Source organism: Pseudophryne corroboree, chromosome 1 (assembly GCF_028390025.1).
Source record: "Pseudophryne corroboree isolate aPseCor3 chromosome 1, aPseCor3.hap2, whole genome shotgun sequence".
In the NCBI taxonomy this organism is placed as follows: domain Eukaryota; kingdom Metazoa; phylum Chordata; class Amphibia; order Anura; family Myobatrachidae; genus Pseudophryne; species Pseudophryne corroboree.
This window is the reverse complement of record NC_086444.1, coordinates 560,088,475-560,113,911: the sequence shown is the minus strand read 5'-3', so window position 1 is coordinate 560,113,911 and position 25,437 is coordinate 560,088,475. Positions and strand designations below refer to the sequence as shown.

The following is a 25,437-nucleotide window of genomic DNA, read 5'->3' as shown; positions in this document are numbered from 1 at the left end:
TTCATATAATGTTATATGTAATTCTCTATGGTTCATCCTCTCTATCACTCCTGTTCGGCCCAGTAAAAATACTGAAGGCTCTATGGGATTATGGAGGGGATGGCCAGTTACTAATTTAAATATTTAAATATGTGCCATTTCCGGCTACGCCCAGTCCATAACCCAAGAGTACTCCAGTGCCCCCTATGGATTCAAAGAAAAGGATTTACCTGGTAAGTACCAAAATCCTATTTTACAGTGTTGTTACAGAACACAAGCCATTCTCAGTGGCTTTGTCACTCTGATAGTAGTTGTAAAGCAGGGTTGGGGAACGTTCGGTCCTCCAGCTGTTGTTGAACTACACATCCCAGCATGCCCTGCAACAGTTTTAGCATGGCCAAATAGCATAACTGTAGCAAGGCATGCTGGTATGTGTAGTTCAATAACAGCTGGAGGACCGAAGGTTCCCCATCCCTGTTGTAAAGTATTGCAGCCTGCAGTTGTAGATCGGTAGCCTACTTTAACTTCAGCCCATTCATTGATAACAAAGGCTGTTCATAATCTTAGTAAGAGCAGACATGTTAAACATTTTATTTTTTAAATGTTCTTATTTTGTAATTGTCATGTTTGATATATTTATTTTATTTTAGAAGCATATCGGAGGCTATTTACCAAAGCTCAAAGACAGTTAAAATAGACCTAAAGTGGAATATCCAATTAGCCCTGGTAATTTGCCGAGGCTAATTGTTCCGCCGGGGGCTATTTTATTACCCCTGATAAGCCAGCACAAGCGGTGGCTTATCGAGGGTTACCTGATGCTGCATCGGGTACCGGCTGCTGACAGCTCCTGGTGCAGCGCTGCTCTTCTGGTCCCCCCCCCCCCCCCCCCCTGTCACATGGCCGCTCCCCGTCATGTGACCACTGAAGGGGATGGGGGATGCGGTCACGGTGCTGCCCCGGCTTCCCCACCGGGGGTCACCACGATGACTGACAGCTTCTGGGCCGCGGCGCCATGCCTGCATTCCCAGCCTGCTGCTGCAGCGGGCAGCGGGCGCTGCAGGTTGTCCGGGGTCATCGGGGATTTTACCAAATCCCCAGGAACACACCCGTTTTCGTGCAAAAATGGGGCTGTTTGTACCGAAAACACACAGGTTTCACTGAACCTGTGTGTTTTCGGAAGAAATGGCTTTTTTTTCTTTCTTTCTTTTTTCTTTTTATTTATTATAGGCGATCAACCTGGATAGCCTGTAAATGATATCTGTGAAACATTGGGAAAAATCATGAAAAACATACGTTTTCTTGACCCGATGTTTTACTAGGGCTAATAGGATATCCCCCAAAGTACGAACCAATCAGCTCCTATCTTGGATTTTACAGTCTTTGTTTGAAAAACGACAGAACCTGATTGGTACTTTAACTCTCACAATTTTACCTCTATCCAAGCTTTGATAAATACACCCCCCCCCATAGTCTTAAAAAATAATGTTTGTTAACATCGTGAAATATAAATCCGTATGAATCATTGCAGTTTTGGATGTAGCTTTAATAGTCTGTTAAGGTATAAACATGCAGTGATGTTTACTGGTATTCATTTCTTTACATGCTTTTATTCTGTGTGTTTTTTCCCCACTGTTTTACAGGAGGTACAGGTGTTCTCTGGTGGATGTACGCTGATCACAGGAAGTCTTTCAATGAAGATCTTCCACCAGATCAGCTTCAAGTTTCCAAAGACAACCAACAAGCCTTGCTCATCTATGCCATTGCTGCTACTGTCTTTACCGTAAGGCATCAGCTTTGTATTGATACTGCTAGCTATACTTAAGACTCTGCTTTCTTATTTGTTTGTTAATAGCAGCTGCATATGAGCGGTAAAGATGGCAGCTTACAGATGACTTTTGCAACCCTCATCCAATGATAGCTGTGCTGTTTCCTGTATTAAATTTAAACTATGAACATTACATGTAGCACTGTAACAACTACCAACTTGGTAGTAGTCATTTTTCTGCAACAGGTTACATTGGTTTCCACAGGGAAACATCAGGGTGTAGAGTGGGTCTTGATCCAGAGGCACCAACAGGTTAAAGCTTTAGGCTGTCCCAGGATGCATTGGGGTCTCCTCTATAACCCCATCTCCAGGCACTGTGAGCTCAGTTTCAGTTGGTGAGCCAGCCCTGAAAAAGCTTATTCTGACAGAAAATTTCTTCAAAACTGGGCTGTCCGCGCTGTATGTCTTAGTGACACTTCAGCGCTGCAGCTCCATCACCTCCCAAGCGGTGTTGCATACTCCCGCGGCCTGGTCCTGGGTACTTGCGGCGGAGACGCTACGGCTTTAGGCACATGGTCGCAGTCGCTCTCCTGGTTCGCGTGGCTGCTACGGGGAGGAGGTAAGAGTGTCCCCCAGGAGGGACCTGCCATTAAATCGCATTCCGTCTGTGACCTAGGGAGATGGGTCGCAGCGCTGGCGTGGACGCTGCCACCGAGCAGGGACCCCACGAGACCACCAGGGCAATAGAGCACAGGTCAGGTGTACTAACGCCCTATTTAATAAGGCTCGCTAGTACCTGGGGTGGAAGTTAAGCATAGGAGAGCCGGCGTTTGACCTGTAGCCTCTCCCCGGCCCATGGTGCCATCTACTGCAGATTTTCCTGACCTGGGGCTGCCTCACACTCCCTCAATCCATGACAGAGACGCTGGCTGCCATTTTCTAAGCATACTTGCGGCTGGTCTCTGGGACTGCAGGGCAAGGTCTCCCTTATAATGCCGCCTGTATACAGCGCTGTGACTTTGCAAACACTTGAGTATTCTACATGTCTTTATACAGACAGTGTTATTTAAGAAAAAGTGTACCCATTACAGGATATATTGTACAAGTATTCTGATATATAGAGGATTGAATGAACAGCTTGTTTGGAAGAATTTTTTGAGATAGGAATTTTTTGCTCCACTACACCATTAATAATTATAATTTTGGTTTATGTAAAAAAAAAAAAATTCTTATGATATATAGCTGTTATCTACAGCAATTATTGTGGGTGGGCTGTGTGACTGTGGGTGATGCGCGTGTGTATGTCTGTATGTATATGGAGGTGGGTGTGTGGGTATGCAGATGAACGTGCGTAGGGTTGCTTACTGATCGCACGGCTCACGTACAATATAAGTGTTTTTTTATGTATTTTATGTGTTGTTTGTAAGTATTAATGAAAGATGTGCTATTCCTTGGATGCCATTGGGTGCCCCTTCATGAGTGGGTTGACAGCTTAAGATATTAAGTGTTTATAGACAGTGGAGGTTTTGTCTGTTTGGGACTGATTATACTAGATATGCTCTTGCATAATTGTTATGTACATCAATAGGAGGAAGTTGATATAGGATTCATTGTGTATCGCCCCGTTGCCTTGGAGATGGAAGTGATGTAACCGTCCGATTTAAATAAATTTAGATCTAGTATTATAATGATTACATAAAATGTTTATTGATACTATGGATAAGGATTTAATATAGGCATATGACGATTGGTCCAATATAGTCTTATGAATATTAGTGATGAGCGCCTGAAATTTTTCGGGTTTTGGGTTCGGTTCCGCGGCCGTGTTTTGGGTTCGACCGCGTTTTGGCAAAACCTCACCGAATTTTTTTTGTCGGATTCGGGTGTGTTTTGGATTCGGGTGTTTTTTTCAAAAAACCCTAAAAAACAGCTTAAATCATAGAATTTGGGGGTCATTTTGATCCCATATTATTATTAACCTCAAAAACCATAATTTCCACTCATTTTCAGTCTATTCTGAATACCTCACACCTCACAATATTATTTTTAGTCCTAAAATTTGCACCGAGGTCGCTGGATGACTAAGCTAAGCGACCCTAGTGGCCGACACAAACACCTGGCCCATCTAGGAGTGGCACTGCAGTGTCACGCAGGATGTCCCTTCCAAAAAACCCTCCCCAAACAGCACATGACGCAAAGAAAAAAAGAGGCGCAATGAGGTAGCTGTGTGAGTAAGATTAGCGACCCTAGTGGCCGACACAAACACCGGGCCCATTTAGGAGTGGCACTGCAGTGTCACGCAGGATGTCCCTTCCAAAAAACCCTCCCCAAACAGCACATGACGCAAAGAAAAAAAGAGGCGCAATGAGGTAGCTGTGTGAGTAAGATTAGCGACCCTAGTTGCCGACACAAACACCGGGCCCATCTAGGAGTGGCACTGCAGTGTCACGCAGGATGGCCCTTCCAAAAAACACTCCCCAAACAGCACATGACGCAAAGAAAAAAAGAGGCGCAATGAGGTAGCTGACTGTGTGAGTAAGATAAGCGACCCTAGTGGCCGACACAAACACCGGGCCCATTTAGGAGTGGCACTGCAGTGTCACGCAGGATGTCCCTTCCAAAAAACCCTCCCCAAACAGCACATGACGCAAAGAAAAAGAAAAGAAAAAAGAGGTGCAAGATGGAATTGTCCTTGGGCCCTCCCACCCACCCTTATGTTGTATAAACAAAACAGGACATGCACACTTTAACCAACCCATCATTTCAGTGACAGGGTCTGCCACACGACTGTGACTGATATGACGGGTTGGTTTGGACCCCCCCCAAAAAAGAAGCAATTAATCTCTCCTTGCACAAACTGGCTCTACAGAGGCAAGATGTCCACCTCATCATCATCCTCCGATATATCACCGTGTACATCCCCCTCCTCACAGATTATCAATTCGTCCCCACTGGAATCCACCATCTCGGCTCCCTGTGTACTTTGTGGAGGCAATTGCTGCTGGTCAATGTCTCCGCGGAGGAATTGATTATAATTAATTTTAATGAACATCATCTTCTCCACATTTTCTGGATGTAACCTCGTACGCCGATTGCTGACAAGGTGAGCGGCGGCACTAAACACTCTTTCGGAGTACACACTTGTGGGAGGGCAACTTAGGTAGAATAAAGCCAGTTTGTGCAATGGCCTCCAAATTGCCTCTTTTTCCTGCCAGTATAAGTATGGACTGTGTGACGTGCCTACTTGGATGCGGTCACTCATATAATCCTCCACCATTCTTTCAATGGTGAGAGAATCATATGCAGTGACCGTAGACGACATGTCCGTAATCGTTGTCAGGTCCTTCAGTCCGGACCAGATGTCAGCATCAGCAGTCGCTCCAGACTGCCCTGCATCACCGCCAGCGGGTGGGCTCGGAATTCTGAGCCTTTTCCTCGCACCCCCAGTTGCGGGAGAATGTGAAGGAGGAGATGTTGACAGGTCGCGTTCCGCTTGACTTGACAATTTTCTCACCAGCAGGTCTTTCAACCCCAGCAGACTTGTGTCTGCCGGAAAGAGAGATCCAAGGTAGGCTTTAAATCTAGGATCGAGCATGGTGGCCAAAATGTAGTGCTCTGATTTCAACAGATTGACCACCCGTGAATCCTTGTTAAGCGAATTAAGGGCTCCATCCACAAGTCCCACATGCCTAGCGGAATCGCTCCGTGTTAGCTCCTCCTTCAATGTCTCCAGCTTCTTCTGCAAAAGCCTGATGAGGGGAATGACCTGACTCAGGCTGGCAGTGTCTGAACTGACTTCACGTGTGGCAAGTTCAAAGGGCAGCAGAACCTTGCACAACGTTGAAATCATTCTCCACTGCGCTTGAGACAGGTGCATTCCACCTCCTATATCGTGCTCAATTGTATAGGCTTGAATGGCCTTTTGCTGCTCCTCCAACCTCTGAAGCATATAGAGGGTTGAATTCCACCTCGTTACCACTTCTTGCTTCAGATGATGGCAGGGCAAGTTCAGTAGTTTTTGGTGGTGCTCCAGTCTTCTGTACGTGGTGCCTGTACGCCGAAAGTGTCCCGCAATTCTTCTGGCCACCGACAGCATCTCTTGCACGCCCCTGTCGTTTTTTAAATAATTCTGCACCACCAAATTCAAGGTATGTGCAAAACATGGGACGTGCTGGAATTTGCCCATATTTAATGCACACACAATATTGCTGGCGTTGTCCGATGCCACAAATCCACAGGAGAGTCCAATTGGGGTAAGCCATTCCGCGATGATCTTCCTCAGTTGCCGTAAGAGGTTTTCAGCTGTGTGCGTATTCTGGAAGGCGGTGATACAAAGCGTAGCCTGCCTAGGAAAGAGTTGGCGTTTGCGAGATGCTGCTACTGGTGCCGCCGCTGCTGTTCTTGCGGCGGGAGTCCATACATCTACCCAGTGGGCTGTCACAGTCATATAGTCCTGACCCTGCCCTGCTCCACTTGTCCACATGTCCGTGGTTAAGTGGACATTGGGTACAGCTGCATTTTTTAGGACACTGGTGACTCTTTTTCTGAGGTCTGTGTAAATTTTCGGTATCGCCTGCCTAGAGAAATGGAACCTAGATGGTATTTGGTACCGGGGACACAGTACCTCCAACAAGTCTCTAGTTGGCTCTGCAGTAATGATGGATACCGGAACCACGTTTCTCACCACCCAGGATGCCAAGGCCTCAGTTATCCGCTTTGCAGTAGGATGACTGCTGTGATATTTCATCTTCCTCGCAAAGGACTGTTGGACAGTCAATTGCTTGGTGGAAGTAGTAAAAGTGGTCTTACGACTTCCCCTCTGGGATGACCATCGACTCCCAGCAGCAACAACAGCAGCGCCAGCAGCAGTAGGCGTTACACGCAAGGATGCATCGGAGGAATCCCAGGCAGGAGAGGACTCGTCAGAATTGCCAGTGACATGGCCTGCAGGACTATTGGCATTCCTGGGGAAGGAGGAAATTGACACTGAGGGAGTTGGTGGGGTGGTTTGCGTGAGCTTGGTTACAAGAGGAAGGGATTTACTGGTCAGTGGACTGCTTCCGCTGTCACCCAAAGTTTTTGAACTTGTCACTGACTTATTATGAATGCGCTGCAGGTGACGTATAAGGGAGGATGTTCCGAGGTGGTTAACGTCCTTACCCCTACTTATTACAGCTTGACAAAGGGAACACACGGCTTGACACCTGTTGTCCGCATTTCTGTTGAAATACCTCCACACCGAAGAGCTGATTTTTTTGGTATTTTCACCAGGCATGTCAACGGCCATATTCCTCCCACGGACAACAGGTGTCTCCCCGGGTGCCTGACTTAAACAAACCACCTCACCATCAGAATCCTCCTGGTCAATTTCCTCCCCAGCGCCAGCAACACCCATATCCTCCTCATCCTGGTGTACTTCAACACTGACATCTTCAATCTGACTATCAGGAACTGGACTGCGGGTGCTCCTTCCAGCACTTGCAGGGGGCGTGCAAATGGTGGAAGGCGCATGCTCTTCACGTCCAGTGTTAAGAAGGTCAGGCATCGCAACCGACACAATTGGACTCTCCTTGTGGATTTGGGATTTCGAAGAACGCACAGTTCTTTGCGGTGCTACTGCTTTTGCCAGCTTGAGTCTTTTCATTTTTCTAGCGAGAGGCTGAGTGCCTCCATCCTCATGTGAAGCTGAACCACTAGCCATGAACATAGGCCAGGGCCTCAGCCGTTCCTTGCCACTCCGTGTGGTAAATGGCATATTGGCAAGTTTACGCTTCTCCTCCGACAATTTTATTTTAGGTTTTGGAGTCCTTTTTTTACTGATATTTGGTGTTTTGCATTTGACATGCTCTGTACTATGACATTGGGCATCGGCCTTGGCAGACGACGTTGCTGGCATTTCATCGTCTCGGCCATGACTAGTGGCAGCAGCTTCAGCACGAGGTGGAAGTGGATCTTGATCTTTCCCTAATTTTGGAACCTCAACATTTTTGTTCTCCATATTTTAATAGGCACAACTAAAAGGCACCTCAGGTAAACAATGGAGATGGATGGATACTAGTATACAATTATGGACGGACTGCCGAGTGCCGACACAGAGGTAGCTACAGCCGTGGACTACCGTACTGTACTGTCTGCTGCTAATATAGACTGGTTAATAAAGAGATGTAGTAGTATGTAGAAGTATAAAGAAGAAAGAAAAAAAAACCACGGGTAGGTGGTATACAATTATGGACGGACTGCCGAGTGCCGACACAGAGGTAGCTACAGCCGTTAACTACCGTACTGTACTGTGTCTGCTGCTAATATAGACTGGTTGATAAAGAGATGTAGTAGTATGTATGTATAAAGAAGAAAGAAAAAAAAACCTCGGGTAGGTGGTATACAATTATGGACGGACTGCCGAGTGCCGACACAGAGGTAGCTACAGCCGTGGACTACCGTACTGTACTGTGTCTGCTGCTAATATAGACTGGTTGATAAAGAGATGTAGTAGTATGTATGTATAAAGAAGAAAGAAAAAAAAACCACGGGTAGGTGGTATACAATTATGGATGGACTGCCGAGTGCCGACACAGAGGTAGCTACAGCCGTGAACTACCGTACTGTGTCTGCTGCGACTGGATGATAAATAATGATATAAAAAATATATATATATCACTACTGCAGCCGGACAGGTATATATTATATAATGACGGACCTGCTGGACACTGTCTGTCAGCAGAATGAGTTTTTTATAGAATAAAAAAAAAAACACCACACAAGTGAAGTCACACGACGAGTGTTTAACTTTTTCAGGCAATCACAATATAGTATACTACTAACTATACTGGTGGTCAGTGTGGTCAGGTCACTGGTCAGTCACACTGGCAGTGGCACTCCTGCAGCAAAAGTGTGCACTGTTTAATTTTAATATAATATGTACTCCTGGCTCCTGCTATAACCTATAACTGGCACTGCAGTGCTCCCCAGTCTCCCCCACAATTATAAGCTGTGTGAGCTGAGCACAGTCAGATATATATACATAGATGATGCAGCACACTGGGCTGAGCAGTGCACACAGATATGGTATGTGACTGAGTCACTGTGTGTATCGTTTTTTTCAGGCAGAGAACGGATATATTAAATAAAACTGCACTGTCTGGTGGTCACTGTGGTCAGTCACTAGTAAACTCTGCACTCTCTACACTTCTACAGTACTCCTAAGCTCCAGTAAATCAGGTCAATCTCTCTCTCTCTCTCTCTCTCTCTTCTAATCTAAATGGAGAGGACGCCAGCCACGTCCTCTCCCTATCAATCTCAATGCACGTGTGAAAATGGCGGCGACGCGCGGCTCCTTATATAGAATCCGAGTCTCGCGAGAATCCGACAGCGTCATGATGACGTTCGGGCGCGCTCGGGTTAACCGAGCAAGGCGGGAGGATCCGAGTCTGCTCGGACCCGTGAAAAAAACCATGAAGTTCGGGCGGGTTCGGATTCAGAGAAACCGAACCCGCTCATCTCTAATGAATATGTGCGCTATTTAGCGCTGGTGAATAATTTAGATGACCTTATTGTACCGGAAGTAGTAGACATTTCCGGGATTGCACATGCGGCAGTGGAACGCATGCCGGAGATTTGGCAGTAGTGGAACGCACGCCGGACATCACACTCTGCTCACTGGCAGGGGGGCATTTAAGAGGCATCCAGGGAACAGATATGTGACTTCCGCTGTGATGACACTGCTATGCAATTATGTTGTTGGCTTAAACTGGTGACATGCTTGACAAAGGTCCTGAGGGACCGAAACGTTGCTACACTGTCCTACTTGTTGGAACTTATACTTATCGATAATCTGCCGGCACTCATAGAAGCCACTCCATCTGCTCAGGTGCGTCACATATAATATAGACATCCACTCCAAAGAATGCAGGCACTCGGAGACTAAGTAAATGCATATATATATATATATTAGGCCAATGCAGTTTTATTGTCATAATAATTATCTGCTTTGCCTGTGAGTGTGTGTGCCTGTATCTGCTGTGTGGTTTCACTTTCAGCGTTTCCCAGATATATCGATCACTAAATTCTGCACCTTAAGGGACTATGTGCGTCTGGGTCATATATATAGTGCGTCACAGTATTTACCCGTTACATTTATTCTACTGTATACTCAGTCACATAATACCGGATTTAATCGCTTATGTTGTGTACTGTCTACAGTCACATACTAACAAATTTATTTGCAGGTATTGTACTCTGTCTGGCTTTATCGTACTAAGTCGCTCTGTTGTTGCATTTGTGTACAATGTCTAACAAAAAGGGCAGTAAGTCTGTGGACACTCCTGCATCATGCAGAGCATGCGCCAAATATTTACCTGAGGGGGAAGCTGTGTATAATGGTCTGTGTACTATGTGTCATACATCTCCCAGTCAGTCCACTGCTCCTGTAACCAATCAGGAGCCACCCTGGGCTGCATTCACAAACCTACTGGGTACTCTAGTGGAACACCTTACGCCCCTTATGGGAACACCTGTGCCATTACAGCCACAAATTGTCCCTATGATTAATCCGCCTTGGGTGGAAAATTTGTCAGTTCCTTGGTTAGACAAAAATCTACTCCTGGCCACAGTCATGTGTTTGGGTCATCTAAGCGGGCTGCTTCTTCCTCACAATCCATTATTCTCTGAGATGTTTCGTCTGAAGAGGAGGGGCAGCGTACTGTCCTGTCAGACACTGAATCAGGTGTTTCTGATGAGGATTCTCCATTGCAAATTGATGTCCCTGCCCTAGTGGTTGCTATTAAGCAAATCCTACAAATCACTGATGATGAGTATTCCACTACTGTGGCTAAGAAAACTGATATGTATAAACGGCAGAAGGTGGTTAAAATTCTATTACCCCACTCTGACCATTTGGTGGATATCAGGCAGGAGCCCTGGTCTAATCCAGGGAAGAAATTATCTCTGTCTAAACAGGTCTTGGCTCGCTATCCTCTCCCTGCAGCATTATGTAACAAGTGGGAAAATTCATCACCGATTCTCATGTCACCTGCCTAGTGGTGTCTTCCACTCTGCCTGTCACCACTGTCACTTCACTGAAGGAACCGACAGATAAGCGTGTGGAGGGATGCCTGAAGTATATTTACTCCCTTACAGGTGCTGTACATAGACCCACTATTGCGGCCTCTTGGGCTGCAAAAGGAATTGAAGCATGGGTTCAGGCATTAGAGGAAGAGCTGCCCGAGGATATATCTGACAATGCCAGACAATACCTTTCTCATATTACCACCACCGCCTATTACATTCAGGAGGCGTCCTCTGTGGCGGGTGTGTTCTCAGCCAAGGCATCGACTACGTCTATCCTGGCTCGCCGTATTCTGTAGTTGAGGTCATGGAAGGTGGACCTAGATCTTGGAGGTACTCCCCTGTAAGGGGGACATTTTGTTTTAGGGAAGACCTAAATAAAATTGTCTGAAATGGCCTCTGCTAATACTGCCTTTCTCCCAAATACTAATCCTTCTGCACAGAAGGCTGAAGGTACCGCTTTTTGTTTCTTTCGGCCTCAAAGGAAAGCAAAAGGTCATGCATACCCAAGACAATCTTCTGCTCCAAAAACCACTAAGCCCATGGCAAAGCAGTCCTGGGCGGCCCATCAGCCTGCTTCTCAATAAGACAAACCTGCCACATGACGGGGTGGTCCTCCCCCTGGGGGACCCAAGGGTGGGAGGCCGACTTCTGCAGTTCACCCAGGTCTGGTTAAACACCATTTCAGACGCATGGGTGCGGGAAGTTGTCTCTCACGGGTATGCAGTCTGTTTCAAGAGACGTTCCCCTCGCCAGTTTTGTACCACCGTTATCCCTTTGGATCCGTTAAAGGCGCAAGCTCTACAAAAAGTTGTGGGTTCCCTCCTGAATACAGGAGTGGTAGTGCCGGTTCCCCTGGCCCAGAGAGGCAGAGGTTACTACTCAACCCTGTTTCTAGTTCCGAAACCCAATGGGTCTTTTTGGCCTATACTCACCCTCAAATTACTGAATAGGTTTGTGAGAGTGTCCAAGTTCCGTATGGAAACCCTTGCTCAATTATACTGGCTATGGAACCCGGAGACTATATGGTATCCCTGGATATACCTATTGCCATGTCGGATCAGCAGTATCTGCGGTTTGCTATTGGCAACCTCCACTGTCCGTTCTAGACTCTACCATTTGGACTGGCTACGGCTCCTCGGATCTTCACTAAGGTCATGGCTGTAATGACATCCTATCTCCGTCACCAGGGAGTCAGGATATTGCCGTATCTGGATGACTTGCTGATTCTGGCAAACTCCCACGATGTCCTTCTCAGTCATCTGAAACTTGACAGTAAGCTTCCTACAAGCTCACGAGTGGCTCATCAATTGGAAGAAATCCTCGCTGGTACCAGCTCAGAGCATGGTGCACCTGGGTGCACTCCTGGACACACACACAGTCAACGACGGTTTCGGTCTCCAGAAAAAGTCCTGAGACTTCAAGACAGGATAAGATGCTTCCTTTGTCGTCCCAGAGTGTCTATAAACTCGGCGATGCAAGCACTTGGCCTGATGGTGTCGGCATTCGACATGGTAAGAGTACGCTCAATTTCATTCTTGCCCTCTGCAGAGGTTAATCCTTTCCAAGTGGGACGGCCTACTTCATCGGATCAGATCTCACATGATCATTTTGACTCTGGAGGTTCGTCTGTCTCTGACCTCGTGGCTAACAGGATCAGCAATTGAGCAGGGGCCGTCCCTTCTGGATCCCCGACTGGGTCCTGCTGACAGTGGACGCCAGTCTGAGGAGTTGGGGCGCAGTGTTGGACCAACACACTTTTCAGGGTCGCTGGACCAAGGAGGAATCACTCCTCCTAATAAACATTCTGGAGTTGCGGGCGGTGTCAATGCATTGACTCTCACCCTGCTACTGGTACAGAACAGGCCGGTTCAATTACGGTCATACAATGCCACCATCAAGGTGGCACTCGACGCAGCATGGCTATGATGGAAGTGTCAAAAAGCCTTCATTGGGCGGAACGCCATCTGCCAACAATAGCAGTGTTTATTCCAGGCGTCCTAAACTGGGAAGCGGACTTCCTCAGTCGCCAGGACGTGAATGCCGGAGAGTGGAGTCTTCATCCAAAAGTCTTTCAACTCCTAGTGGACAAGTGGGCTTACCAGGCGTAGACCTCATGGCATCTCAGCACAATCACAAGGTTCAGGTCTTCGCATCAAGGGAAAGGGATCCCCAAGCAGCATTCGTGGACACACTGGCAAATCCATGTAACTTTTGGCTGCCCTACGTGTTTCCTCCAGTGTCACTCCTGCCCAGGGTCCTGCGGAAGTTCAAACAAAAAGGAGGATTTCTACTTCTAGTCGCTCCTGCGTGGCCCAGAAGTCATTGGTTCTCAGACCTGCAGGGTCTATCGACAGAGCATCCTCTTCTCTTTTACTTTCTCAGCGCCCTTACCTCCTCGTACAAGGCCCTTGTGTCTACCCAGACCTGGCCAGGCTGGCATTGACGATGTGGCTCTTGAAGCATCACTCCTGAGGGCCAAAGGATTCTCTGAGGCGGTCATCCAAACTATGTTAAAAGCCCGTAAACCGGCTTTAGCTTTGATTTATTACAGGGTCTGGAATTCTTAATTCACCTGGTGTGCTGATAAGAATTATGATGCATACAGATTCAGAACTTCCAGAATTCTGGCTTTTCTGCAAAGAGGCCTGGACTTAGGCCTTCGTCTGGCCTCCCTCAAGGTTCACATGTCTGCCTTGTTGGTATGGTTTCAGACAAAAATTGTGTCTATACCTGACGTTCATATATTCACTCAGAGTGTCCTACGGATTCAGCCTTCTTATGTCCCTCCTGTGGCTCCATGGGATCTGGCTGTTGTCCTAAAAGCCCTGCAAGAGTCGACATTTGAACCTCTTGAGACGGGGGACCTTAAATGGCTCACGGCCAAGGTCTTGTTTTTACTGGCTATTGCCTCTGCTAGAAGGGTGTCTGACTTAGGCGCTTTGTCCGGTTGTCCACCCATTCTAATATTTCATTGTGACCAGGCAATTCTTAAATCTCGCCCAGGTTTTTTTTACCTAAGGTGGTGTCATCTTTTCACCTTAACCAAGAGATTGTGGTTCTGGCCTTTATCTCTTCTGATTTGTCCTCCAATGGATGTGGTACGTGCTCTCCATATACATGTGGAGAGGACTGCCTCTATCAGGAGGTCAGACCCCCTTTTTGTCTTGTTTTGTTTTCATAAACGTGGCTGGCCTGCGAATAAGCAAACCTTAGCCAGATGAATTAGAATGGTGATAGCACAAGCTTATGCGCAGGCTGGTTTCCCAGCTCCTGCTGCTATTAATTCCCATTCTTCTCGGTCTATTGGACCTTCTTGGGTGGCTCGCGTGGCGCGTCCGCAGAACAATTGTGCAAGGCGGATACACGGACCTCTGTGAACACGTTTATTAGGTTCTATGCCTTTGATACTTCCGCCTCCCAGGATGCTTCCTTTGGACGCCGGGTTCTCATACCTGCTGAGGAGTGTCCCTTCCCTTGAGGAACTGCTTTAGGACATCCCCCATGTTTCCCTGTGGAAACTAATGTAACCTGCTGCAGAAAAGGAGAGTTATGGTAGACTTACCATTGTTAACTCTTTCTGTGAGGTACATGGGTTTCTGCAGGGCACCCACCCTGATGCACCTAGCTTCTATGGGTTTGTATGGCATTAGCCGCTGGTCCCTTCTTCTGTTGTGAGAATGTGGTTCTATGTGACTAACATCTACCTTTTCTCTTACCTGCTCCTGCATTGGACTGGTTAACAAAACTGAGCTCACAGTGCCTGGAGGCGGGGTTATAGAGGAAGCCCTGATGCATCCTGGGACAGCCTAAAGCTTTAGCCTGTTATGCCTCTGGATCAAGATCCGCTCTACACCCCGATGTTTCCCTGTACCTCGCAGAAAGAGAGTAAACAATGGTAAGTCTACCATAATTCTCCTTATTTATTTATTAACAGTTTCTTATAAAGGGCAGCATATTCCGTTGCTCTTTACAATTGGAGACAACAGCTATAAAACAAAATTGGGTAATAACAAACAGTCATAGCGGTAGGAATGCCTTGATCACAGGTTTACAATCTATAGGGATTGATACAGAAGGATAGGTGTTATCTGTTGCATAATTGTCCACCAGATTGCAAAGGTTCTCTGCGAGCTGTGTAATATGGTCACACAGAGATGTTGGCTGGGGTCAGGAGGATGGGAAAGTGAAGAAAGAGAAAACGTGAGGATATTTGTGGGCTGTACAGTGGAGATATAATTGGATAGAAATCCAGATGACTGAAAAGCTGCATTGTCCTGGTATCCGGTTGATAGATCTACAGAAAAAAGGTAGACGGTCAATAGGTCAACATGACATTGGTCGACACACATATAGTCGCTGACATTTTATTTTTTATCTTTTTCATAATTTACCATTGATGTAGACTATGATTGGGAATAGTACCCTGCAAGAAATATGTGAATATATAATATACATTGTTCTTAGTAAGATAGACAGTTAATAAACTATGGGCCTGGTTCTGATTTGTAAGTATAGCTAAAAAAATGCAAATGTATTTGGAACAAACCATTTTGCAATGCAATGGGAGCAAATACATTTATATTTTTTTCTGTGCAGGGTATACACTGGCAGACCACAAATGTTAAACGGCTCTATTTTTTTATTTGTACATTGCAATTTAGATTGCAGTTTGGACTCACCCACTCAAATCCAAATCTCTCTGCACATGTTACATCTTCTCCATTTACAGTGCAGCATGGCTTTGCCTAAGTGCATAGATACTTCTGTTTTGTTTTTTGCCTTACTTCCAAATCAGAATCGGGACATGTATCCTTTCCAGTTTGTGGATCGATAAAATTGGTATTATCTGTGGGAAAGCAGAACTTTATTTAAGCAGGCTTTGATCATTTGAGTTCAAATGAACATCCCAACAACATATATGGGAGGATTTATTTTGTATGTACATCAGGCATCCTTTCTTCAATTCTGTTGAAGAGCAAAGTCAGATATCCGAACAAGAATCTTTCATTTTAAATTTCATATCTGCAAATTTTAGCAGCACTGTAGCTCCTGTCTCCTCTAACGCTTTTTTTAAAAAGAACCTGTCTCCTTCATATGTATATACATTTGTTTTGTAATATTTCACCGTAATGTTGTAACAGATACAGGGGCCTATTTACTAAGCCTTGGAGAGAAATAAAGTACAGTACCAGCCAATCCGCTCCTAACTGCCATGTTACATGCTGTGTTTGAAAAAAGACAGGAGCTTTTTGGTTGGTTGTTATCTTCAGTGTTCATGCACCTGGTGCCCAGGTCTTCCTTATGGTGGCGTATATCAGGATTGCTAAAGCTAACTGTTTCAGAGTTTATTAGGTTGTCAAGTTGTATATAAGATTGTCATATTGTATTGGGCTAAACAGTTGGGATTAGTTTATCATGTGAGAATGTATTAAAACTTTGAGTCTGTGAAGTCGGCAAAAAACAAAACAAACAGAATATATAGTACCTTATTTCATTGTTATATTTAGCAGTTCTTAGCAATGTACACTACCGTTCAAAAGGGTCACCCAGACAATTTTGTGTTTTCCATGGCAACTCACTGTTATTTATCAAATGAGTTGCAAAATAAATAGAACATATAGGTGTCATTCCGAGTTGTTCGCTCGCTAGCAGATTTTAGCAGCATTGCACATGCTAGGCCGCCGCCCTCTGGAAGTGTATCTTAGCTTAGCAGAATAGCGAACGAAATATTAGCAGAATTGCGAATAGAAAATTCTTAGCAGTTTCTGAGTAGCTCCAGACCTACTCACAGATTGCGATCAGCTCAAGCCGTTTCGTTCCTGATTTGACGTCACAAACACTCCCTGCGTTCGGCCAGACACTCCCCCGTTTCTCCAGACACTCCCCCGTTTCTCCAGACACTCCCCCGTTTCTCCAGACACTCCCCCGTTTCTCCAGACACTCCCCCGTTTCTCCAGACACTCCCCCGTTTCTTCAGACACTCCCCCGTTTCTTCAGACACGCCTGCGTTTTTCCCTGACACGCCTGCGGTTTTCCGCACACTCCCAGAAAACAGCCAGTTTCCGCCCAGAAACACCCACTTCCTGTCAATCACACTATGATCACTTCAACGATGAAAATTCTTTGTTCGGACGTGAGTAAATCTATTAAGTTTTGTGTTAAAATACTTAGCGCATGCGCACTGCGTACCATGCGCATGAGCATTTTAGCCATAATCGCTCCGTTGCGAAAATCGGCAACGAGCGATCAACTCGGAATGACCCCCATAGTCAAGACTTTGCCAAGGTTAGAAATATTGATTTTTATTTGAAATAATAATTTTAAACTTTGCTTTGCTTTCGTCAAAGAATGCTCCCTTTGCAGCAATTACAGCATTGCAGACCTTTGGCATTCTAGCTGTTAATTTGTTGAGGTAATCTGAAGAAATTTCACCCCACACTTCCTGAAGCACCTCCAACAAGTTGGATTGGTTTGCTGGGCACTTCTTGCGTACCATACGGCCAAGCTGCTCCCACAACAGCTCAATGGGATTGAGATCTGGTGACTCTGCTGGCCACTCCATTACAGACAGAATACCAGCTGCCTACTTCTTCCCTAAATAGTTCTTGCATAATTTGGAAGTGTGATTTGGGTCATGGTCCTGTTGTAGGAGGTAATTGGCTCCAATCAAGCGCTGTCCACAGGGTATGGCATGGCGTTGCAAAATGGAGTGATAGCCTTCTTTATTCAAAATCCCTTTTACCTTGTACAAATCTCTCACTTTACCAGCACCAAAGCAGCCCCAGACCATAACATTACCTCCACCATGCTTGACAGATGGCGTCAGGCACTCTTCCAGCATCTTTTCACTTGTTCTGCGTCTCACAAATGTTTTTCTGTGTGATCCAAACACCTCAAACTTCGATTCATCCATCCATAACACTTTTTTCAATCTTCCTCTGTTCAATGTCTGTGTTCTTTTGCCCATATTAATAGTTTCCTTTTATTGGCCAGTCTCAGATATGGAGGCCAGCATCCCGGAGTTACCTCTTCACTGTAGACGTTGACACTGGCATTTTGCGGGTACCATTTAATGAAGCTGCCAGTTGAGGACCTGTTGAGGCATCTATTTCTCAAACTAGAGACTCTAAAGTACTTGTCTTGCTCAGTTGTGCATCGGGGCCTCCCACTTCTCTTTCTACTCTGGTTAGAGCCTGTTTGTACTGTTCTCTGAAGGGAGTAGTACACACCGTTGTAGGAAATGTTCAGTTTCTTGGCAATTTCTCGCATAGAACAGCCTTCATTTCTAAGAAAAGGAATAGACTGTCAAGTTTCAAATGAAAGTTCTCTTTTTCTTGCCATTTTGAGAGTGTAATTGAACCCACAAATGTGATGCTCCAGATACTCAACTAGCTCAAAGGAAGGTCAGTTTTATAGCTTCTCTAATGAGCAAACCCGTTTTCAGCTGTGCTAACATAATTGCACAAGGGTTTTCTAATCATCCATTAGTCTTCTACAGCGATTAGCAAACACAATGTACCATTAGAACACTGGAGTGATGGTTGCTAGAAATGGGATTCTTTACACCTATGTAGATATTCCATTAAAAACCAGACGTTTGCAGCTAGTATAGTCATTTACCACATTAACAATGTATAGAGTGCATTTCTGATTAATTAAATGTTATCTTCATTGAAAAAAACAGTGCTTTTCTTTAAAAAAAAAAGGAATTTCTAAGTGACCCCAAACTTTTGAGCGTTAGTGTATTTTCCTATATATTCCTTTTCATAGAGCCAGAAGTGTCATATAAATGAGCCAAGTGTTTTTTAATCTGCTCCCATACAAGACTTCGCTGATAGCTGCTCCTGTCTATCCCAGCCTACTGCTATATGCTTCTGCCTCCCACAAACTTTTCCTCATCCTTGAAGTGTATAGATATAATCCTGGCACTGACGTATGAACATGTAATGGAGAGGTTCCCGCTCCAGCATCTTTATTGTTGAATGTTATCACTTATGCTGATTTCCACATGTGCGTGGATTTCTTTTTGTTATAAAGATACGATAAAGTGCTATTTTGGTCTCCTGCATATTGGGCCTTTTAACATCTGTTAAATTAGTTTAAACCACAACATGCTTTTGAACCTAATATTTGTCATTGTAAGAAATGTATTAATTGTACGTAAATCTTCTCTAAATGCATTATAAAGTATATATAAAAAGATGCAGCATAATGCAGTGCTACACTATATAATATGGTGGTTACTAATCTGTTTTAGCTGATGGTAATACAGTCTGATAAGATTCTAGGATGCACATCAGTAAATGGAAACCTTCCGAGCTGCTGTGTAGTCACAGTAGCAGACAGCTTTGTCATTTCTTTTATGTTCTGTGACTGAGCTTCTCTTTGTACCCATGGCAGGTGATCCTGTTACTCATCATGCTGATAATGAGGAAGAGGGTTGCCCTCACTATTGCCTTGTTTAATGTGGCTGGGAAGGTTTTCATCCATCTCCCGCTGCTAGTCTTCCAGCCCTTCTGGACCTTCTTTGCTCTTCTCCTGTTCTGGGTCTACTGGGTCATGGTCCTGCTTTTTCTGGGAACTACAGGTATGGCTTCACAGTGTTTTTACAGTCTTTGCTTTTTTTTTGCGGCCATATTCAAAGAAAATACATTGGTTCTTTATAATACTAAATATCGTCATTTAAATGTTTGTGTTTTAAAATAATGGCCGGGGCTATGTGTTGTGTACTGTGCCTCAGTCTCCACTCTGTTTACCACACAAACTCTCTAAATGTTTATCTAAAATTCTGAAAACGAATATTGTATTTAAAATGATGTTTTCTCTGACGTCCTAGTGGATGCTGGGAACTCTGTAAGGACCATGGGGAATAGCGGCTCCGCAGGAGACTGGGCACAAAAAAGAAAGCTTTAGGACTACCTGGTGTGCACTGGCTCCTCCCCCTATGACCCTCCTCCAAGCCTCAGTTAGATTTTTGTGCCCGACCGAGCAGGGTGCAATCTAGGGGGCTCTCCTGAGCTTCTTAGATAAAAGTTAGTTTTAGGTTTTTTATTTTCAGTGAGACCTGCTGGCAACAGGCTCACTGCATCGAGGGACTAAGGGGAGAAGAAGCGAACCTGCCTGCTTGCAGCCAGCTTGGGCTTCTTAGGCTACTGGACACCATTAGCTCCAGAGGGATCGAACACAGGCCCAGCCTCGGAGTCCGGTCCCAGAGCCGCGCCGCCGGCCCCCTTACAGAGCCAGAAGCAAGAAGAGGTCCGGAAAATCGACGGCAGAAGACATCAGTCTTCATCAAGGTAGCGCACAGCACTGCAGCTGTGCGCCATTGCTCCTCATGCACACCTCACACTGCGGTCACTGATGGGTGCAGGGCGCTGGGGGGGGGCGCCCTGAGCAGCAATATTAACACCTTGGCTGGCAAAAATACATCACATATAACCCCCAGGGCTATATGGATGTACATTAACCCCTGCCAGAATCCATAAAAATGCGGGAGAAAAGTCAGCGAAAAAGGGGCGGAGCTATCTCCTCAGCACACTGGCGCCATTTTTCCCTCACCGCTCCGTTGGAGGGAAGCTCCCTGGCTCTCCCCTGCAGTTAATACACTACAGAAAGGGTTAAAAAGAGAGGGGGGGGCACAATTTAGGCGCAGTATACATATATATATATGCAGCTATAAGGGAAAACACTTTTTATAGGTGCTATCCCTGTGATATATAGCGCCCTGGTGTGTGCTGGCATACTCTCCCTCTGTCTCCCCAAAGGGCTTTGTGGGGTCCTGTCCTCTATCAGAGCATTCCCTGTGTGTGTGCTGTGTGTCGGTACGGCTGTGTCGACAGGTATGTGGAGGATAATGAGGTGGAGGCGGAGCGAATGCCTGTAAATATGTTGTCACCCCCTGCGGGGTCGACACCGGTGTGGTTGAACTTATGGAAAGATTACGTGAAAGTGTCAACTCCTTACATAAAAGGTCGACGACACAGAACAGCCGGCTACTCAGCTTGTGCCTGTTCCAGCGTCTCAAATGTCATGGGGGGCTCTAAAATCGCCCGCTACCTCAGATAACAGACACAGATGTCGACACGGATACTGACTCCAGTGTCGATGAGACTGGTGTACCCTCCAAATAGGTCCACCCGTTACAGGATTGAGGCAATGAAAAATGTATTACACATTTATGATTATACCCCAGGTACCACATAAAAGGGTATTGTGTTTGGTGAGAGAAAACTATTAGTAGTTTTTCCTGCATCTGAGAAATTAAATGAGGTGTGTGAGGAAGAGTGGTCTTCCCCCGGTAAGAAATTGATAATTTCTAAAACGGTTATTGGCAGCGTACCCTTTCCCGCCAGAGGATAGGTCACGCGGGGAAAACACCCCATAGAGTAGATACAGCGCTTACACGCTTATCAGAAAAGGTGGCACTACCGTCTCCGGATACGGCCGCCCTGAAGGGACCTGCTGATAGAAAGCAGGAGGTTACCCTATAAGATATAGTCACACACTAGGGCATTATATTGCGACCAGCCGTTGCTTCGGCATGGATGTGCAGTGCTCCCGCTGCGTGGTCAGATTCCCTGTCGGAAAATAACTATGGATAGGGACAATATTTTGCTGAAAATAGAGCATATAAAAGACGTGGTCTTATACATACGTGATGCACAGAGGGATATTTGCCGGCTGGCATCAAAAATAAGCGCTAGGTCCATGGCCGCCAGACGGGGGTTATGGACTTGGCAATGGTCAGGCGATGCCGACTCGAATCGGCACATGGAAGTTGCCCTATAAGGGGGTAAAACTGTTTGGGGATGGTTTTTCAGACCTCGTTTCCACAGCTACTGTTGGGAAATCGATTTTTTTTGCCACAGGCTACCCCACAACAAAAGAAAGCACCGTATCATCAAGTAAGTCCTTTCGGCCCCAGAAAAGCAAGAGGGCTAGAGGCTCATCCTTTCTGCCGAGAGGCAAAGGTAGAGGAAAAAGCTGCAACACACAGCTAGTTCCCAAGAGCAGAAATCCTCCCTGCGTCCGGTAGGTCCACAGCATGGTGCGGGGGCTGCTCAGGCGGACCCGGGTACGGTGGGGGCCCGTCTCAGAAATTTCAGCGGACAGTGGGCTCTCTCACATGGATCCCTGGGTCCTTCAAGTAGTATCTCAGGGGTACAGGCTGGAGTTCGAGACGTTCTTCCCCCCGCCGTTTCCTAAAATCTGCCTTACCGGCACCTCCCTCTGCCAGGGAGACGGTGTTGGTGGATATTCAACACTATAATCACAACAAGTGATTGTCAAGGTGCCCCTCCTTCAGCAAGGAAGGGGTTACTATTCCACAGTGGTTGTGGTACCGAAACGTTTCGGTGAGACCCATCTTGAAATTAAAATACTTTAACTTTTATATCAGAAGATTCAAGTTCAAGATGGAATCGCTCAGGGCGGATATTACGAGCCTGGACGAGGGGGATTACAGGGTCTCCCTGGACATCAAGGATGCGTACCTGCATGTCCCCATTTACCCTCCTCACCAGGAGTACCTCAGATATGTGGTACAGGACTGTCACTATCAGTTCCAGACGCGGCCGGTGGAGTTGTCCACGGCACCGAAGGTCTTTACCTAGGTAATGGCAGAAGTGATGATACTCCTTCGCAAGAAGGAAGTTTTTATTATCCCGTACTTGGACGATCTCCTGATAAAGGCGAGGTCCAAAGAACAGTTGGTAGTGGGGGTAGCACTCTCTCGGGAAGTTCTACAACAGCACGACTGGATTCTCAATATTCCAAAGTCACAGCTGGTCTCGACGACACGTCTTCTGTTCCTGGAAATGTTTCTGAACGCAGACCAGAAAAGAGTGTTTCTTCCAGTGGAAAAAGCCGAGGAGTTGTCATCTCTAGTCAGAGACATCCTATAACCAGGACAGGTGTCGGTACATCAATGCACACGAATCCTGGGAAAAATGGTAGCTTCGTACGAAGCATAATTCCATTCGGAAGACTCCACGCAAGGTCGTTCCAGTGGGACCTGTGGGACTAATGGTCCGGATCCCATCTACAGATACAACAGCGGATAACCCTGTCAGCAAGAAACAGGGTGTCGCTGCTGTGGTGGCTGCAGAGGGCTCATCTACTAGAGGGCCGCAGATTCGGAATACAGGACTGGGTACTGGTGACCACGGATGCCAGCCTTCGGGGCTGGGGTGCAGTCACACAGGGAAGAAATTTCCAAGGAGATTTCGCTTCACATAAATATTCTGCAGCGAAGGGCCATTTACAATGCCCAAAGCCAAGCAAGGCCCCTGCTTCAGAACCAGCCGGTACTGATCCAATCAGACGACATCACGGCGGTCGCCCATGTAAACAGACAGGGCGGCACAAGAAGCAGGATGGCGATGGCAGAAGCCACAAGGATTCTCCGATGGGCGACCTACACCCAGGAGAATGGGGACTTCATTCAGAAGTTTTCCAAATGCAGGTAAACAGTTGGGAATGACCACGGGTGGACATGATGGCGTCCCGCCTCAACAAGAAGTTGAAAAGATATTGCGCCAGGTCAAGGGACTCTCAGGCGATCGCTGGGGACGCTCTAGTGACACCGTGGGTGTACCAGTCGGTTTATGTGTCTCCTCCTCTACCTCTCATACCTAAGGTACTGAGAATAATAAGAAGGCGAGGAGTGAAAACCATACTCGGGGTTCCGGATTGGCCATGAAGAGCTTGGTACCCGGAACTTCAAGAGATGCTGGCAGAGGACCCTTGGCCTCTGCCGCTTAGACGAGACCTGCTGCAGCAGGGACCCTGTCTGTTCCAAGACTTACCGCGGCTGCGTTTGACGGCATGGCGGTAGAACACCGGATCCTAAAGGAAAAGGGTATTCCGAAGGAAGTCATCCCTACCCTGATCATAGCCAGGAAGGATGTCACCGCAAGACATTATCGCCGCGTTTGGCGAAAATTTATTGCTTGGTGGGAGGCCATGAAGGCCCCGACGGAGGAATTTCAACTATGTCGATTCCTGCACTTCCTACAAGCAGGGGTGACGTTTGGGCCTCAAATTGGGGTCCATCAAGGTCCAGATTTCGGCTCTGTCGATTTTCTTCCAGAAAGAACTGGCTTCACTGCCTGAAGTTTAGACTTTGGTTAAAGGAGTACTACATATTCAGCCTCCTTTTGTGCCTCCTGTGGCACTTTTTGGATCTCAACGTGGTGTTGGATTTCCTAAAGTCGCATTGGTTGAGCCACTTAAAACCATGGAGCTAAAGTATCTCGCGTGGAAAGTGGTCATGCTGTTGGCCTTGGCCAGGCGTGTGTCAGAATTGGCGGCTTTGTCATGTAAAAGCCTTATCTGATTTTCTATATGGATAGGGCAGATTTGAGGACTCGTCCTCAGTTTCTCCCAAAGGTGGTCTCGGGTTTTCACTTGAACCAACCTATTGTGGTGCCTGCGGCTACTAGGGACTTGGAGGATTCCAAGTTGCTGGACGTAGTCAGGGCCCTGAAAATTTTATTTTTCCAGGACTGCTGGAGTCAGGAAAACTGACTCGCTGTTTATCCTGATGGCACCCAACAAGCTGGGTGCTCCTGCTTCTAAGCAGTCTATTGCGCGCAGGATTTGTAGCACTATTCAGCTGGCGCATTCTGCGGTAGGATGTCCGCAGCCTAAATCAATAAAAGCCCATTCCACAAGGAAGGTGGGCTCATCTTGGGCGGCTGCCCGAGGGGTCTCGGCTTTACAACTTTGCCGAGCAGCTACTTGGTCAGGGGCAAACACGTTTGCAAAATTTTATGAATTTGATACCCTAGCTGAGGAGGACCTGGAGTTCTCTCATTCGGTGCTGCAGAGTCATCCGCACTCTCCCGCCCGTTTGGGAGCTTTGGTATAATCCACATGGTCCTTACGGAGTTCCCAGCATCCACTAGGACGTCAGAGAAAATAAGAATTTACTTACCGATAATTCTATTTCTCGTAGTCCGTAGTGGATGCTGGGCGCCCATCCCAAGTGCGGATTGTCTGCAATACTTGTACATAGTTATTGTTAACTAATCGGGTTCTTGTTGTGAGCCATCTATTCAGAGGCTCCTCTGTTATCATGCTGTTAACTGGGTTTCATATCACAAGTTGTACGGTGTGATTGGTGTGGCTGGTATGAGTCTTACCCGGGATTCAAAATCCTTCCTTATTGTGTACGCTCGTCCGGGCACAGTATCCTAACTGAGGCTTGGAGGAGGGTCATAGGGGGAGGAGCCAGTGCACACCAGCTAGTCCTAAAGCTTTCTTTTTTGTGCCCAGTCTCCTGCGGAGCCGCTATTCCCCATGGTCCTTACGGAGTTCCCAGCATCCACTACGGACTACGAGAAATAGAATTATCGGTAAGTAAATTCTTATTTTTCTTTATTTATAGTAGATTACACATTAGCAAATCATTTCTTATTAGGTAGCTGTTTGGATTCCTGAAATTCTCTTTGGGGGGATTCAGACATGGATCTGTTGCTGTTACCACCAATAACTGTCCATTGAAAATGCATGGATCTGCTTGCAGTTGCAAACTATGTCACTGTGTAGTAGTATTATCTTTTATTTATATGACGCCACAGGGGATCAACAGCGCGCATTACAGAGTACATAAACAAATGAGCAAG

At 46.4% G+C, this 25,437-nt stretch overlaps 1 protein-coding gene across 1 annotated transcript in view; it reads left to right on the top strand.

The window, feature by feature from the left end:
• SLC44A1 (solute carrier family 44 member 1) overlaps positions 1-25,437 on the top strand; it is a 297,913-nt gene that overhangs the window by 227,073 nt on the left and 45,403 nt on the right. The window contains exons 8-9 of the mRNA XM_063914149.1: positions 1,620-1,759; positions 19,211-19,397. Coding sequence (XP_063770219.1) covers positions 1,620-1,759; positions 19,211-19,397 — 327 coding nt within the window. The remainder of the gene's footprint in view (positions 1-1,619; positions 1,760-19,210; positions 19,398-25,437) is intronic.